The 14,793-nt window shown below is 38.6% G+C and overlaps 1 protein-coding gene across 5 annotated transcripts; it reads right to left on the bottom strand.

Moving 5' to 3' along the window:
• Positions 1-3,464: 3,464 nt before the first annotated feature.
• Positions 3,465-13,429, bottom strand: LOC104599322 (uncharacterized). Of its 5 annotated transcripts, none has more exons than XR_016082380.1 (6): positions 12,885-13,429; positions 4,515-4,595; positions 4,244-4,421; positions 4,100-4,160; positions 3,947-4,004; positions 3,465-3,710 (listed from the first exon to the last, which is right to left on the bottom strand). XR_016082380.1 is itself a non-coding variant. In XM_010261816.3 (6 exons), the coding sequence occupies exons 1-5, from the start codon at positions 13,205-13,207 to the stop codon at positions 3,969-3,971; spliced, it is 627 nt and encodes a 208-aa protein (XP_010260118.1). In that variant the 5' UTR covers positions 13,208-13,373; the 3' UTR covers positions 3,465-3,687; positions 3,947-3,968. The 5 variants fall into 5 exon arrangements, 3 of the variants coding, with proteins under 3 accessions (XP_010260118.1, XP_010260117.1, XP_010260116.1); XR_016082381.1 differs by having other exon boundaries at positions 3,465-3,687; XM_010261816.3 differs by having other exon boundaries at positions 3,465-3,687; positions 4,244-4,369; positions 12,885-13,373.
• Between the last annotated feature and the right edge of the window lie 1,364 nt (positions 13,430-14,793).

Raw genomic sequence — 14,793 nt, 5'->3', positions numbered from 1 at the left:
GCACTAGAATATGGCTACTAAATGATAAAAACACAAGAGAGAGGCCCAATTTGTGTTGCAAAGTGAAAGATGCTTGTGCATTGCAAGATTGGCAGTTTTTTTATGCTGTACTTGTACTTTACTTGAACAGGGTTAATAACATGAAAGTAGGACTCCAACCATTGGCCTTAGGAACCCAAGATGTCATCAAGATGTCATGATCCTCGATGCTGTTATGGGACTTTATTAGCTCAAGAAATACACAAGTAAGCCTACTCAAATTGATACAGGTGAGGAAGAATTTAGCATGTAGGAAAGAATGGTGCAACTGAGACCAAGGGAGTTGCCCAAGTTTATCTTTGCTCCTTGAAGGATGAATTAAAAATAGAAAAAGAAAAAATTGTCTGTTTGGGAGGGCTTGGCTTATGGCGCTACATGAGTTAAAAAAAAAAAAAAAAAAAAACCTGAAAAATTATGAAGCCATGTTTGGTAAAAAAGTGAAAAGTCTGAAAATAAGTTTACATAAGCCAAAAATCAACTTTCCAGTTAAGCCATCTTAGGCTTAATCAATGCAACTCAATCAACACAGTACCCTCCTAAACGGGCCCTAAGCCTTAATAGAAATAAATCTTAAGGAAAATTGCTAGGGCTGGCTGGTTTTAGGCTTTTAACTTGTAGGCCATGTTTGGTTAGAAAATGAGAGAGAAACAGGAGTCTTTCCTCGATTTTTTGTATCTTTCCTTTTTTGTTTCTAAGGTCTATAGGCCCTCAGAAATTTTCATTTTTCTTAAAGCTCAATTTGGAAGGATTTCAAATACAAATATGTAGAATACAAAACCTTGTATTTTGTATATATTTACACAGTACATATTTATATTTGTACTCTTTCCAAACTGAGCCTAAATGGAACATCAATGAGAATGATCTTTGTATTCCAAACTAGCTTAATTAGTCTAACCATCAGTTAATAAAGCAGATGAGCTTCTTTACTCCTGCTTTTCACTATAAGAAAAAGATGTGACTAACAGCAGCCTCTCTATCTGCAAATTCGCATGTGGAAATTAGAACGTAGGTGGTTAATTCCATCTTAAACATGGTTTGATGGGTTCCTTCTTAGAAAATTAAATGCGGTCCGATAATTTAGTTTTAAGTAATTTCATAAACCCAATTCGAAGACCATACAAATATAAGATCCTTTTTACTAAGCTCCATTTGGCATATTTTTTTGCATGGTTTTTCGGCTGTTTACAAGTTAGGCAGATCGTAGTCTTTTTTCATTTGGTTCGTAATAGATTTAGTCGCCAAAAATCGGTGTACTGAAAAGATATGAGAAATTCATTTTGGGCTGATTTCGGAAAGCTCTAAATGAAGCTTTCCAGGTCTTTCTCTATTTATTCCATCCAAGTATTGACAAGTGAAAACTTCCCTCTGGGTGGTACTTGCCGGTTGCCACTTTAACCAAGCTACCACCATTTGGTTTGATCCAAGGGAAAGAACATGGGTTGGAAAAAGTTGTACTGTTAATAGATTCTATTTCTCTTTGGTATCTATATTCTAGGAAGTTGAACATAATATAATCAAGGGCAAATTTCTTAAAATACCCTATGATTTAGGAAATTTACAATTTGTATCCATGTGACACCACCTATAAAATATTTTTAAAACCCAATATTACACTTCATCTTTATTTTGTAAGTCGGACAGCTTAACATACGCACACTTTCCTTCGCTTTGTCCATCCATTACCATTTTTACCAGTACAAGACAATGGCTTTCTGCTTTCTGATCTGATCTTTTTCCCATACAGAGAGTTCAGGCACGAAACCCGTTTGGCAAAAACCAGACGAAACTCTAACTACTGTTGTTCCTCCGCATCTCCCCCCATTAGATGAACTTGTAGAACAAAGCTATAGAGAAAGGAGAATAAATCTTTTTTGTCCTTTTCCTCTTTGGCCATCTTTGTGTTTGCATTACTTCCATGTCTGTTTAATTTGCATTTTGGTCAGGAGTTAGGGTTTTTTGAGTGGAAAATGGGCAAAACCTTAAGGCTATATTTGGTTTTGAAGGAAAAGATAGAGAAAGGAAGGGAAAGGTAAGGAAACCTATACAAAGTTTGTGAAGTTTTCTCTACTTTTTCCTTCCTTTCCCTACTTTTTCCTTGAAACCAAACAGTGTAAAATTCTCTGATTTGGTCCTCCAACACGGTGGAGATGGGGGTAGATTTTATTGGAAAAGAAAGGAAGATGGGAAGGTCGAGGGAATCTCGTGTTGCCCAGCCAATCCGTTTGACTCTTCTCCTTAGGCTTCTTAACCTGCTTCTTGGCCACTGAAATTTCTGTTATTGGAATCTCATCACTTGCTGCTGCCTAAGTTATATCCTTGGCTCCCAAAGCCCTGACGCCTTTGAGTATTTGATAGATTATGATGCCTTTTGCATCTCCTAGTTCACACTGTCCATCACCGAAATACATAATACAGAACTTGTAATGGCGAAAGAACTTGAATCATACAAGCCGATTGGAAATAGGGAGAGGGTTCTTGACCTACAGTTTGATTTAGAGAAGGTTGTTAAGGAAAGTTGCAGTGTTAGTGGCACCAGAAATTGGACCAGATAAACAAACAGATCAAGCTAAATATTGGTGGTAAGCTATTTAAAACCAATGTTTCAATAATCCAAGCTGGTGGTCCCGATTCTACTCTTACAACACTTGCAGCTCGAGAGGCTGATGATTCAAACCCAATTTTTATAGATCAAGACATTGAAATCTTCTCAGCCCTTTCTGTTCTCTAGTCTAATTAGCTTCCTTCAACTACTTGTTGATTCTCCAAACAAGAACTTGCTTGGAGATTGTGCTTGTGGGAAGTTAAGGTTGAGCCGTAGATTTGTCAGCTTACTGCATTCTACACAGGAAAAGCTTCTGCAGATCTTAAATAAAATCCATTTAAAAGGAAAAAGAAAAATCTGGCAAATTGTGCCATTCAAATCAATCCAAATGGCAACCACTTAGCCTCAGCCCATTCAAATGGATTCCATTTAAAAGAAAAATGAAAAATCTGGCAAATTGTGCCATTCAAATCAGTTTACGCGGCAACCACTCAGCCCTGGCCCATTCAGATTGATTCTCTAATTTTCATCAGTTGGGTTTTGTTGCTTGAAAAACAACCGACTACACCCAAATTTGAAAATTTTCATCAGATGGATTTTATTTTAAAATTTTAAGAAATAATAAAAGGCAAACTCGACATTTCATTTTTCCCGTTAACATTTAGACTGTGTTTGGTTGCAGTGCAATTTTATTTGCATTAGTACAAATGCTTGAGAATGCAAAAATAATGTAAATTTTGATTTAATTTTGTTTTAGGTTTTTATTTTATTCTGTTTCAGGTTTTATTTTACTTCATGTGTATTGTAATTAAACAAAATAAGATAAATTTTAAAATAAAAGTAAAACATAATTTGCATTAAAATCATTTGACTATCTACCTTTGCATCAGTGCAAATAAATTTGCATTACAACCAAATACAGCCTTAGTCAAATGTCAGAAAACTTGGAAGTACTTTAAGACAATATATAAACAGTACGGGTAGAGTTGCAACTTCATCTTTTCATGTCCCGTTACAAATACATTTCTCAAATGCATCTCAAAAGAAGCAAAGCATCTCCATGCAACAAAACAGACCGTGCTGTGAACATTGTGGGAAGGCCTCTGAAAACAGGCAACGCTGCAACCTTCAGTCATCCGGGAGTATTCATTTACATGAGCAAAAAGTAAACATGAGCTAAGAAATCATCTGGGTTAAGCAGAAAATATTAGGAGGATAAGATCTGCCCAACGGCAAGGCTAAGATAATTAAGTAGTGGGATTATATAAAAGAAATAACAAAATAAAAATGGATGCTAGAGAGGAAAAAAGAACAAATAATCATTCAAGCAAAATTCCATTGCAAACTTGGGAACCAACTTACTGTTTAAGGAAGGCAATGATGTTCAGGTTCCTCCATGGGCCTTACCCGTAGTAACCGTCTTCGTGATATTAATAAACACAAAACCAGTATAAGCTTAACTATTATATATAATCACTTCTGTCCAACAAAAATGTCCCAACATTTGGAGCCTACCTGCTCAGTGTTGGCTGTTCCATTCATTTGCGATGGAGTACCAGATGGAGGTTCAGCAAACCTGAGAACACAAAAAGCATGTAGCTATAAAGCTTAAAGCATAATAACTCTTGCAAAATCATAAGAGGTTTGGATGATGCTAACCTGATTGCCCTGGCCTTCTTTTTATCTTCTTCCAAAGATTCTGTCTTGGAAACTGGTGCAAATCTGGCTAGACGAGCTTTCTTCTTTGCCTCCTCATCAGTGACGGACTGTGCTGGAAGGCCAAACCTGAGAAACAACATAAAGAGCTCAAAGTCTGTCTAGTACGACTATCAACAATCTGCGCATAAGACAGACGCCCGTTAGTGGTTAATAAATTCAACTTTTGGCAGTAATACAATTGAATGGTGAAGAAAGAAGACAATATAAAAACCTCTCTGCCCTCGCCTTTCTCTTCTGTTCCTCTGACTTCTTCAGTTCATCTGATCCAAGCAAGGTAGAACCCGTGCCAAACCTGCCAATTTCAGGATGTTCTTAAATTTATAGTTTCAGAAAAATCAACACTTGGGGGGTGTTTGCTAACATGTCTGATTTTGTTTTTCAAAACAAAAACTGCCACACAGCAAACTTGATAACAAAACCAGTCAATTCCCTATTCATATTATGCATTGCACAATATATTTTAGATTTTTAGTGCACCGAGATTTAAACTAACCAAAAATCTTGCCAGCTATAGGATTAGGAATTAGGAAAACTGGCTTTTCATAAATAACCAGTGATGGATAATATCTAAAGTCATCAAAGTGAAAGGAAGAACTCTGCCGATGTGAGCTTGTCTTACACTGCCAGTCCCAAGCCAGATAAAGGAGGGCTATATCAGATTGGCAGCTGGCATTTAAAACTTTCACCAAACTCTAATGATCATGGATCCTGAATCTTTTTTTTTTTTTTTGCCTGTATGAAGAAGTGATCAGTTGCAAGTTGAAGGGGCAAGAAGGGCTAGGGGTAGACCAAAAAGGACACGGGCTGAAGTGGTAAGAAATGATTTAAGCACTCATAATTTAACAATGGATATGACATCTAGCAGAAGAATGTGAAACAGGATTCAAGTAGCTGACCCCATATAGTTGGGATAAGGCTTGGGTGATGATGATAATGATGATGTTGATGATGATGATGGTCAAAGGAAAAGCAAGCATCTCTTCAGGGTGTGCAGTTGAACTGAGCCAACATCAAGGTTAGCAGTGCACTAAGCACCTGAATGGCCCCAAAAGAACCTGGGTACAAAACTAAACCAGTCTATTAGGCTTATAGCAGATAAGCAGAACCACAAAGAAGATAGAAAGAACAATTACTTCCTTTTCAAGTAAATAGTGAAGACTTAAAAGAAAACAGAAGGCACAAGAGTGTATACGAGAAAGTGCCAAAATTAGCCATATAGAGAATAGACAGAAGAACAGCACACTAACAATCTTTTCTATTTACCATTTTATAATAGCATTGGCAAAGCCCCTTAAATCAAGTTTGAGGCTAAGTGTTCACCCATTGCAACACGACAGAAGCTTAGATGATAAAAACCAATATGCCATATTGGATATAACTAAACCTAACTTGACCTCATTAATTTCCCACTACTGCAATCATCAAAATGCAACATTTCCTCAAGAAATTTGCATACTCCAAACTGACCAAAACTCACACCATCCCTCAGCATTCACCCTGAACGGCTGAACTTTATAAATGTGTATTTCTTCATGTCACACAAGTGTTTTGTATGGATCAAGGTTCTAGAAACTGGTAAGGAAACTTTCTAGCTGTCTACTCTGGGCCAATTGGGTTTGGCAACTCAAACTCAATCTGAGCAGAATATTGGGCAGTACTTCATAGCTTGAGGATTGCAAAATCCATAAATTTAAGACATTATGATCAAGGAGGACTCACACATGATCAAATTAAAAAGAGACTATTGGTTTATAGGGACATAGAAACACTTTTATGGAGATTAAAATGCTAGTTATGGAGAGAACAAGTTACAAATGAACACCATGGTCAGACGATAGCATTGCTGATGAACAGGCAAAACAAGGGGTTAACAGAAATAAGATGTAGTTTTTCTACAACCCACTAACCCACCACAGGGGAAGGAAAAAAAAAAAAAGATGAAGTGGATTTAATTCCCCAAGGGGGAACTTGTGTAGGAGGAAAAAATGGTGGCTGAGACAAGCTACCCAAAGAGGGATGCCTGACACATATATTGTCTTTCATCATTTTATACAGATATCAAGAAAATTATAAACTGTTACTAATCAGAGAAAAAAATGACCTTTCCAGTCTGGACTGAGCTAGGAGTGCAACTTGGGCTGCTCAGGTTGGGGATTTGTTAAAACCTGAACAGGCCCAGCCTGAGTGCCCAATGCTGTGTAAAACTCTTCAAGTTGGATTCCCAACTTTCACCCTTGAGCAATCACATCAAGCCAGATATGAAATCCTCAGCTTGCTTTCATAAGTTCTCTTTGCTAAAAGAATAGAAAAGTATATAGACCAAAATAAGAGGTTTGCAGGTCAACCATCAAATATCACCCTCAGCTTCAAGATTCATAACCATTCTTGGAGTGTTGAATTCTATTAGTGGCAACAAACAAATAAACAAATACATTGAACTTCATCCAAAACACCAATCAAAACAGAGCTCAGATTGCCAACCCCTTTAAAAGCATTTGAAACAGTTGACCCATAGAGGACCCAACATGTCCAACTCTAGAATATTCCAGATTCAAAAGCTTCATATGCCCAAAAATTCAAGTCTCGCTTCTCAGATCAGCTTTCAAATTAAGATAGCAAGACCAATTACCATCTCAACTAACAGCTCCCTGTCCACTCTCAATCCAATGCCAGCCACCTATGTCCCTTAGGAATCAGATAAACCACATGATCAGCCCACACCCATTTGTCTGTGGATTGAAATCCTAATGGAATTCATAATCAAACTTAACCTCAGAAGATGCACCCTCGAGATTCTTGTTTCTCATACTCTGGGCCATCCACTCCACTTCCTCCTGCCATCTTTCTTTATAGATTCTAGGGCATTTAATTAACCATGGACAGGAATACGAGCTATAAAAAAATAAGCACCCAGAGTTCACACCTTCAGAAGCTGAGTTCCTTATGGAATGGACTCTAGATAGATTCACAAAACCCCCATCCAGTGAGACCAAAACAGCTTTGGAATTTCTACCGAGTTTTTGCTCCAAACTAGCAGCACATGATCTACGTTGTTGAAAGATAAGAACTGATTGTCTACATTGATAAAACTCCCACAAGCTTCACCAACTCACAACAAATGCCACTCAACTTAAGGGTGCAAGAAGAGCCAAAGATGGCAACCGTTCTACTTCAACTCACCTATGTTTGCCATTCCAAGATCCACTAGCAGGGTTCACATGCCCAAGATATTTTCTCCAGCCAGAATTCAAGATATAGTGTGCTTCAATTTTGGATTGGAATTAAAGAGAAAATGCCCAAACACCAATTGATTTTTTATAAATCAAAAATCCCAAAGACCAATCATTTTACACCAAGGAAGCCCAAATCTCTCCACCCATCAAGCCAGCACTAAACTTCATCTATCTCAAGTTCAGACTTCAGAGATCTTGAAGCTGCCCAATATCTCTCTATTCTTCATCCCCTCCAAAAGGTTTGTCCCTCTAGACCTTCAAGAAGCCTGTTACAGATCGGTTCACCATCATCACTTGCTCCTAAGAAACATTACCTCACCATCTTAGACATGTGGTTCATTATCCATCAAAAGCCATCAGATTGCACAAGTTTCAGTATGTAGTTTAACAGCCAAATGTCATTAATGTCCTATTTATCATCACCAAATAATATCTCTAAGCTCACTTCTAGAAATGCCATCCACTTCTTTTTCCTTTTTCCTTTTTCCTCATTTCTCCTCTTTCTTTCCTGTTCTTTCACTTTCAGTCCTCTCCATCTTCTTATCTCCCATACTGACAGCTCAAATGAGTACATTTTCTTTTCTTTTTCTTCAACTTATTTGAACTGTTTGGTTTTATGGAGCAAATCAAACATATGATGGGATGCTCAACTCATTAAATTGGACTCCAAAGACAGACACACAAGATGCATGATCCTGGCACATATTCATTATATAAAACATTCTACTAAGGCTTAAAAACTGAGGAAAAATGTGATGAATGGATGGTGAAGATAGTGCTGCTCTCTCTCTACATTGGCCATCTCCACACCGCTTACCCAACAGTGCCAAATTCTTCTTTTGGTCTTTCCTATATTACCTAATCCCAATCCTCCTTGTTCTTTACCTTTGAACACAGTTTTCCAATTTATCAAATGATCCCTCATACCTTCCCCCTCGGTTCCCACAAAAAATCCCTCATAGCCTTCTCTAATTTCACAGCCTCCCTTAGCGGCATCCTAAAAGCTAAAAGGTAGTAGACTGGCAAGTTTGCTAAGGAGGATTTTATCAAGGTTTTCCTACCTCCTAGAGAAATATGATTCCTTTTCCATGTTGCTATCCTCTTAGCACATCTTTCTACTATGGGTGCCCAAAACCTACTTTCTCAAGGGTTGTCTCCTAAAGGCATACCGAAGTATTTCATCAGCCACTCAAAGGAGGAGCAACCTACGGACTCAGCTACTACACTCGGTTCTTCCTCACTTAAATGTATTCCAACCACACAACTCTTTTCAAAATTTATCTTTAGCTTAGAAATCCCTTCAAACAACTCCACTACCCTTATCTTGCCTTGTGAGGGGCCTCTCCTTCACAAAAAAAAACTATTGTATCATCAGCAAATTGAAGGTGAGTAACTAAAATGTTATTCCTACCAATTCTCCAACCTCTAAAATGTTCCATACCATCTGCTTCCATCAATAGCCTACTAAAAGCGTTTGCCACCAAGGTAAAGAGAAATGGTGAAAGAAGGTCTCCCTGTCTTAAATCTTTGGTTGCTGGGAAGAAATCTTTAAACACCCCATTAACAATGATCGAATAATGGCAGGTTTATAGACAATCCTCAATCCATTCATAATATAAAGCTCTCTATTAGCAAGAAGAAACAAATACAACAAACCTGCAAATGGATCCCTTAATTGTGTATTGGCATACGAGTACTCCACTTTTAGAGTCAACCCCATTAAAATATCCATAATTTTGTCTTACTCATATCAACAATGAGTCAGACGTGCATTTTGATGCATTCAATTCAATGCAGAGATTATCAATTTACCATGGGCTAGGGTAGGTCAGGCTAGGCCAAGCTGGGCTTCTAGGCATCGTGTGTGTGTGTAATATTTTTATATATAAATATTTCCAGGACAGACTGAGCTGAGCTACGAATGATCATCTCTAGTCCAATGCAAGTTGACTTCCATCTACTAGTGAATAGGTTTTCAATGCAATAATAGTTCACTTTATGTTATTCACATTGATGAATCGGCAACAAGCATTGCAACATAATTACATGGATAAGATCAACTTGAATTTTTGTACAAATCTACAAATGTCATCCTAAGAAGACAAGGTAGTAAGCATCTTGGTTAATTCAAACATCTTCAATTCGAATCCCACAACCAGCACTTTGGGGGAAAAAGGGGTCAAGGGGGAAGTTATTAATGGTGCATGGCACCAGTGATTTAAAAGGCGCACCTCAGGCACGCCTAGGCGCACAGGCAATGTGCGTTTTAGGGTATGCGCCTCGCCTAGGTCCTAGGCGCAGCCCTTTCAAAAGGTGCACGCCTGGTGCGCCTGATGTGCCTTGCGCCTCAGCCCAGGCGTGTGCCTTCTAAATCGCATTACCCCCAATTTGGTAATGCTGTTCATTCATTCATCCTAATAAAATGTCTTCTTCAAAAGCAATTAAAACTATAAAATCATTATTTTGTGTGTAAAAACTAAGAAATTAAGACCTAACGTGGACTTGTTTGGGCTTGCCTCGAGGGGCGTGGCACAAAGACGGTTCGTAGAATCAGGAATGTAATATGTTTTACATCACATTAGCCTTGTGCCTCCGGCACAAATTGACCCTATGCCTTGTGCTTTTAAAACTTCATGGCACCGAATACCCCAAAAAATACTTCAAGATGAAAGCAAGGGCACATACAAGCATTGTTTTAAAAGGTAGAGGTGTCAAGCTACACACCAGAATCTTCCAATGTGCGAGATGTAATCGTAAGCCTCAATTCATGAAGCTTAAGACTCATAATCAAGGTTCAAAATATCGATACGCCTGATACGCCGGTATGGGCATATCGGGCGAATCGATACCCTTTTTTTTACGTTTATTTTATTTTTTTCGAAACAAGTTCAGGGGGGTCGGTTTAGGTCTCCTCCACACCCTGAACCGGTCAGACCCCTGATACACCTACTATAGGGGTGTATCGAAGGGGTCCCAGAACAATACATATCGGCCGATACGGGCCGATACGTGTCGATACTTTGAACCTTGCTCATAATATCTCATTCTTTCAAAGAAAAACATGTTTACATCAAGAAGTATAAAGCTATGAACAAAAGGACTACATTTCTACATGAATTGTCATCATAAAAAAGGATCATGAAGTGCTAAGAGTTGTAATAAAACCAAATGCATTCTTACAAATCCTTCAAGCCTGTTAGAAATCTCTTAACAAGTAAAAGGACCTCAGAATGTGTTGCAATAGGCTAGAGATTTAAACAAATTACCAAAAACACACATAGGAAACTAGAATTGGTCTTGCAACAAGAAACACGTATTCTCAAGACAAGCCATCTCGAGGTTGCCTTATACTGTTAGGCAATGAAACTCAAGGTTGGGCCTCGAACATTTTTCATAAGCCTCATCCTGAGGCAAGAAGCCTTATATGTCTTTTAAAACACTAGATTCAAGATAGACAAATGAATAGATTGATACATGTAAAATGGGGACAAATTATGATTAGATTCAAGTGAAAGCTCTAATGAGCAAGGTGAAAACCATGACTAGCAGCAATGAAGAGAGACTTAAACAATTATACCTCAGAAGATATGACCTTAAAGGGAATGGAAAGACAAAACAAGATTCACTAGACCAAACCCAAATATGTGGAGATGGTTAAGCTATTGATAAATGATAATGATGACATAAAAAAATGGCAATGAATATTTATTAGAATGACATAATGAATAAAAGGATATTAAAAGGAAGGAAACAGATCTTAATAGAGTTTGTTGCTATGAAAATGGCCCATTTGGTGCTACCAAAGAGGAGTTTAGGGGCATCACTAACTCACTACGGAAGTACTGATGGTGTAGTGATAGGCTGGGGCCAATGTTGCTTCTTCTTTATCTACAGAGACTCATCATCTCTAGGTTCCTCCCCATCAACAATCCATCAAAATCAACTTAGATTTCTGCTCATTGGGTTCCCCAGGGCTTTCAAGCATTGGAAGTGTACTTAAGAGTCAAGAGGAGGCTCTTCAGGTTTATTCTGGACCAGTGAGAAGACAAAATTTTATTTGGGAAAAACTGATATCACACTTGAGGGGACTACCTTTCATGAATGCTGTGAAGGCCAAGGGGATTTACAAGTAGTGGTAGCCTGGTAGGTTGGTTAAAAGACAGAAATGGTCCATGAGTGTATTGCCCTTGTATCAAAGAGACTAGATCAACAGCAACCAAAGGGATCATCTGAATCCATTTGATTAGCAAAACAACTAATGAACTAGCCAAATCTTTGGCCAGAAGTGGAGTAGGGGAATAGGTAGAAGTAAATTATATTGAGGCTCAGCACTATCAGCTGGAGAGTTCTTGGCATTTACAGAGTGTATGAGAAGGCCGTAATAAGTCAGCATCAAATTAAAGGGGTCGACTGTTGATGACAAGGACCTAATATTATCGAAATGTCAACTACGCAGCTGAAGTTCATACTAACAGCATGACTGACTAGTCAGTTGATACCTGATGCAGTTGCTTGGGACAAGCATTGACTAGATGACTAATAACTAGTTGACCTTGTCAACCCATTCAAGGCATAAAATAAAAAACAGTAAAAAGTCGGACGCCAATTGCAACCTAATTTAGGATACCAACGCTTCAAAGAACAATAAAACAAAAAACTTTCACTTCAGAAACTCAGATTTAATTCACCCTTTCACATTTTTTCCATTAAGAAATCCTTGTTCAATAGTAGATCAATATTTTTTTGTTTATTACCACTTTATTCATTAGACTCCATTAAGAAATCCCTGTTGAATATTAACTTTTCATTTCCTTCAATAGACTGTTATTCAGCATGTAGTTAAGTACTCAACTAGTTGATCAACTAGCCTCTGAATCTACTCTCCCAAACGTGTTGAAAACACGTGATGCCAACACTTTCCACCAGTAATCTTTTTCCATGTACCATCTCGACCGTGTGTCCTTTCTAGGCCATGCCCTACCCTAATACAGAAATGCGTTTGTGTAGTTCGAGCAAACTGGAACAGCTAATATTTCAATAATTTAAAGAAATGACTGGAAGAATAACCGTGCCGGATACCAATAACAAGAGTAAGAGTGACCACGGCGGTGATGCTCTATGAAATCTAATATGAGCATATGATCAACCAACAGAATAACAGAACAGCATAGTCATTAGCAAACAAATTATTCTCACCAAAAAACAAGTTGAAATGGTTTGGATATCTTTGGTTGGGGTGGGGAGAAGAAAAAAAAAAAAAAAAAACTCCAGCAAAATCACTCAGAGAACCCTATCACATACAGTAGAGAGCCACGAGTGGAAAAAAGGAAATAGACAAAGGAATGCACCTTTCAGCCCGGGAACTTCGTTTTTCTTCCTCCGATAACTGAACGGGCATCGCAAAACGCTCAGCACGGCGAATCTTCTTCTGAAGATCAGAAACTGGAGTGGAGGCAGCCATTGGGGAAAAAATTGGAGCTTCGGTGTTTTCTTTGGGCTCTTTTTCTTCGATTTTGGAAGCATCTGTTACTGGATGAGAAGGTCCAGATAAATAATCAGGAGGCTCGTCGAGACGTTCTGAGAGGGGCGGAGTCTTGTCAGGAAGTGTCTCTAGGGTTTGCTTAGGAAGTTCTTCTTTCTCCTGGGGTTTCGGCATCTCGGTCGTCGCCATTAAAGAACCCGGCGCTTGTGCTGGTGGTCGAAGCAGCGTGCTGCGTGCTGTCTTGCCTTGAGCTTCAACTTTTGATGTATGGAGTTTGGACTTTGGAGAGTGACAAGAAATTTTTGCTTTTGTTCTTCTTGGGCGCGCGCTGCTATTCCCATAACATAACCCCCCATCCCCATATATCTCAAAAACGATTCCGTTCCATATTTCCATGCTCTCGTATTCCCGCTTACATTGGTAGAAATGTTGACGCCTTCGTTGACGCACATCTACACCGTCCACACTGAAAGCAACGTGATCAGACGGTCAATATCGTGAAATAATGGTTTGCTTGTCTAGTCGTTACGGTCCCAAGTAAAAATCTCGTGAATACGTGGCATTATTTCGTAAGACCGTATTTGGTGTTAAGTGTCGGTTTGGAATGAGTAAAAATACAAATGCATATAAAATATAAGGTTTTATACTCTATAAATTTAAGAAATTTCATAATTTTAAGGACTTGTTTGGGAGGGCTAAAGCATTGGTTCGAGGCTTCAGGCTATGGAAAACATTTCCCAAACTTATTATTTATGGAAAATGTTCCTAACGCCTTTTGAGTGATGGGATCTGCTACTCACAAATGGGCGTCTCACATGTACATCCACCCTGCATTAAGAACATCTCTGATGAATAATAATAAAGTACGAGAGATATTTTCAATGTATGATAGAATGTGTATGAAGCGCCAGATGTGAGATGCAGATCCGGTCTCGCCTTTTGGAGGGCTTTCACACATCAGCTTCGTGGCGTTACATGAGCTGTGAAACGTTAAGCTAAAAAAACAAATAAAAAACGGAAAGTCGAAAATATGTTGTTAAAAATAGGATAAAAGACAAACTTCCCTTCATATTTCCCTTAAATACTAAAACCTCCCATTTGAGAGGGGATTAGGACCTCCCCTCTCAAGGTTAAATCTAACGGAATCATTAAAAAGTCTCGTATACCCTTTCTAATTCTTCAAATTTTCAAAATATTGGACTTGCAACAAGTCCATCCAAATCGAGTTCTAAGCTTAACTTCACAGTCTCATAATGCAAAGAAAACTAGGGGTAATTTGGCCACCTCAGCTAACCAAGTCAGTTCGAGTACCTCAGGCACTCTAGCCAAGACCGAGGTCCGAGCAACTTGTGATGGCCCGACCTGTCGAGGTGATACGTAGCCAATTTCTAGAAGCTAGTCAGTTGTCTCTAACCTTTTCGGGATCACGACGCACATCTACAAAGCCTCATCCTCATCCCGCCCCGAACGGACGGGCTTGATAAGGTTTATCAGCTCACACGAAGTCCATCTCCAGATGCAGAATGGACTCTTAGTAACACAGATCGGGGATCTCAGAGGTGTTTCATAAGACCTACGGCAGCTCGTGTATATAAGGGCTTCAACCCCAACACTACAAGCAAGGTTTTAAATTTCGCAACGTATCGGCCGATACGTATCATCGTTTTGGAAGAGTTCCGATACACGGAACATGTTTAATTTCCCTCTTCTTTTTAAATTTAAATTTAATTTATCTCTTCTCTCTCTCATTAATATCAATTTTAATTAAGTCTTAA

Source organism: Nelumbo nucifera, chromosome 2, assembly GCF_055504915.1.
Source record: "Nelumbo nucifera cultivar China Antique chromosome 2, China Antique-T2T, whole genome shotgun sequence".
NCBI classification, from domain to species: domain Eukaryota; kingdom Viridiplantae; phylum Streptophyta; class Magnoliopsida; order Proteales; family Nelumbonaceae; genus Nelumbo; species Nelumbo nucifera.
The sequence above is the reverse complement of the archived record's forward strand: the minus strand, read 5'-3'. Positions and strand labels throughout refer to the sequence as shown.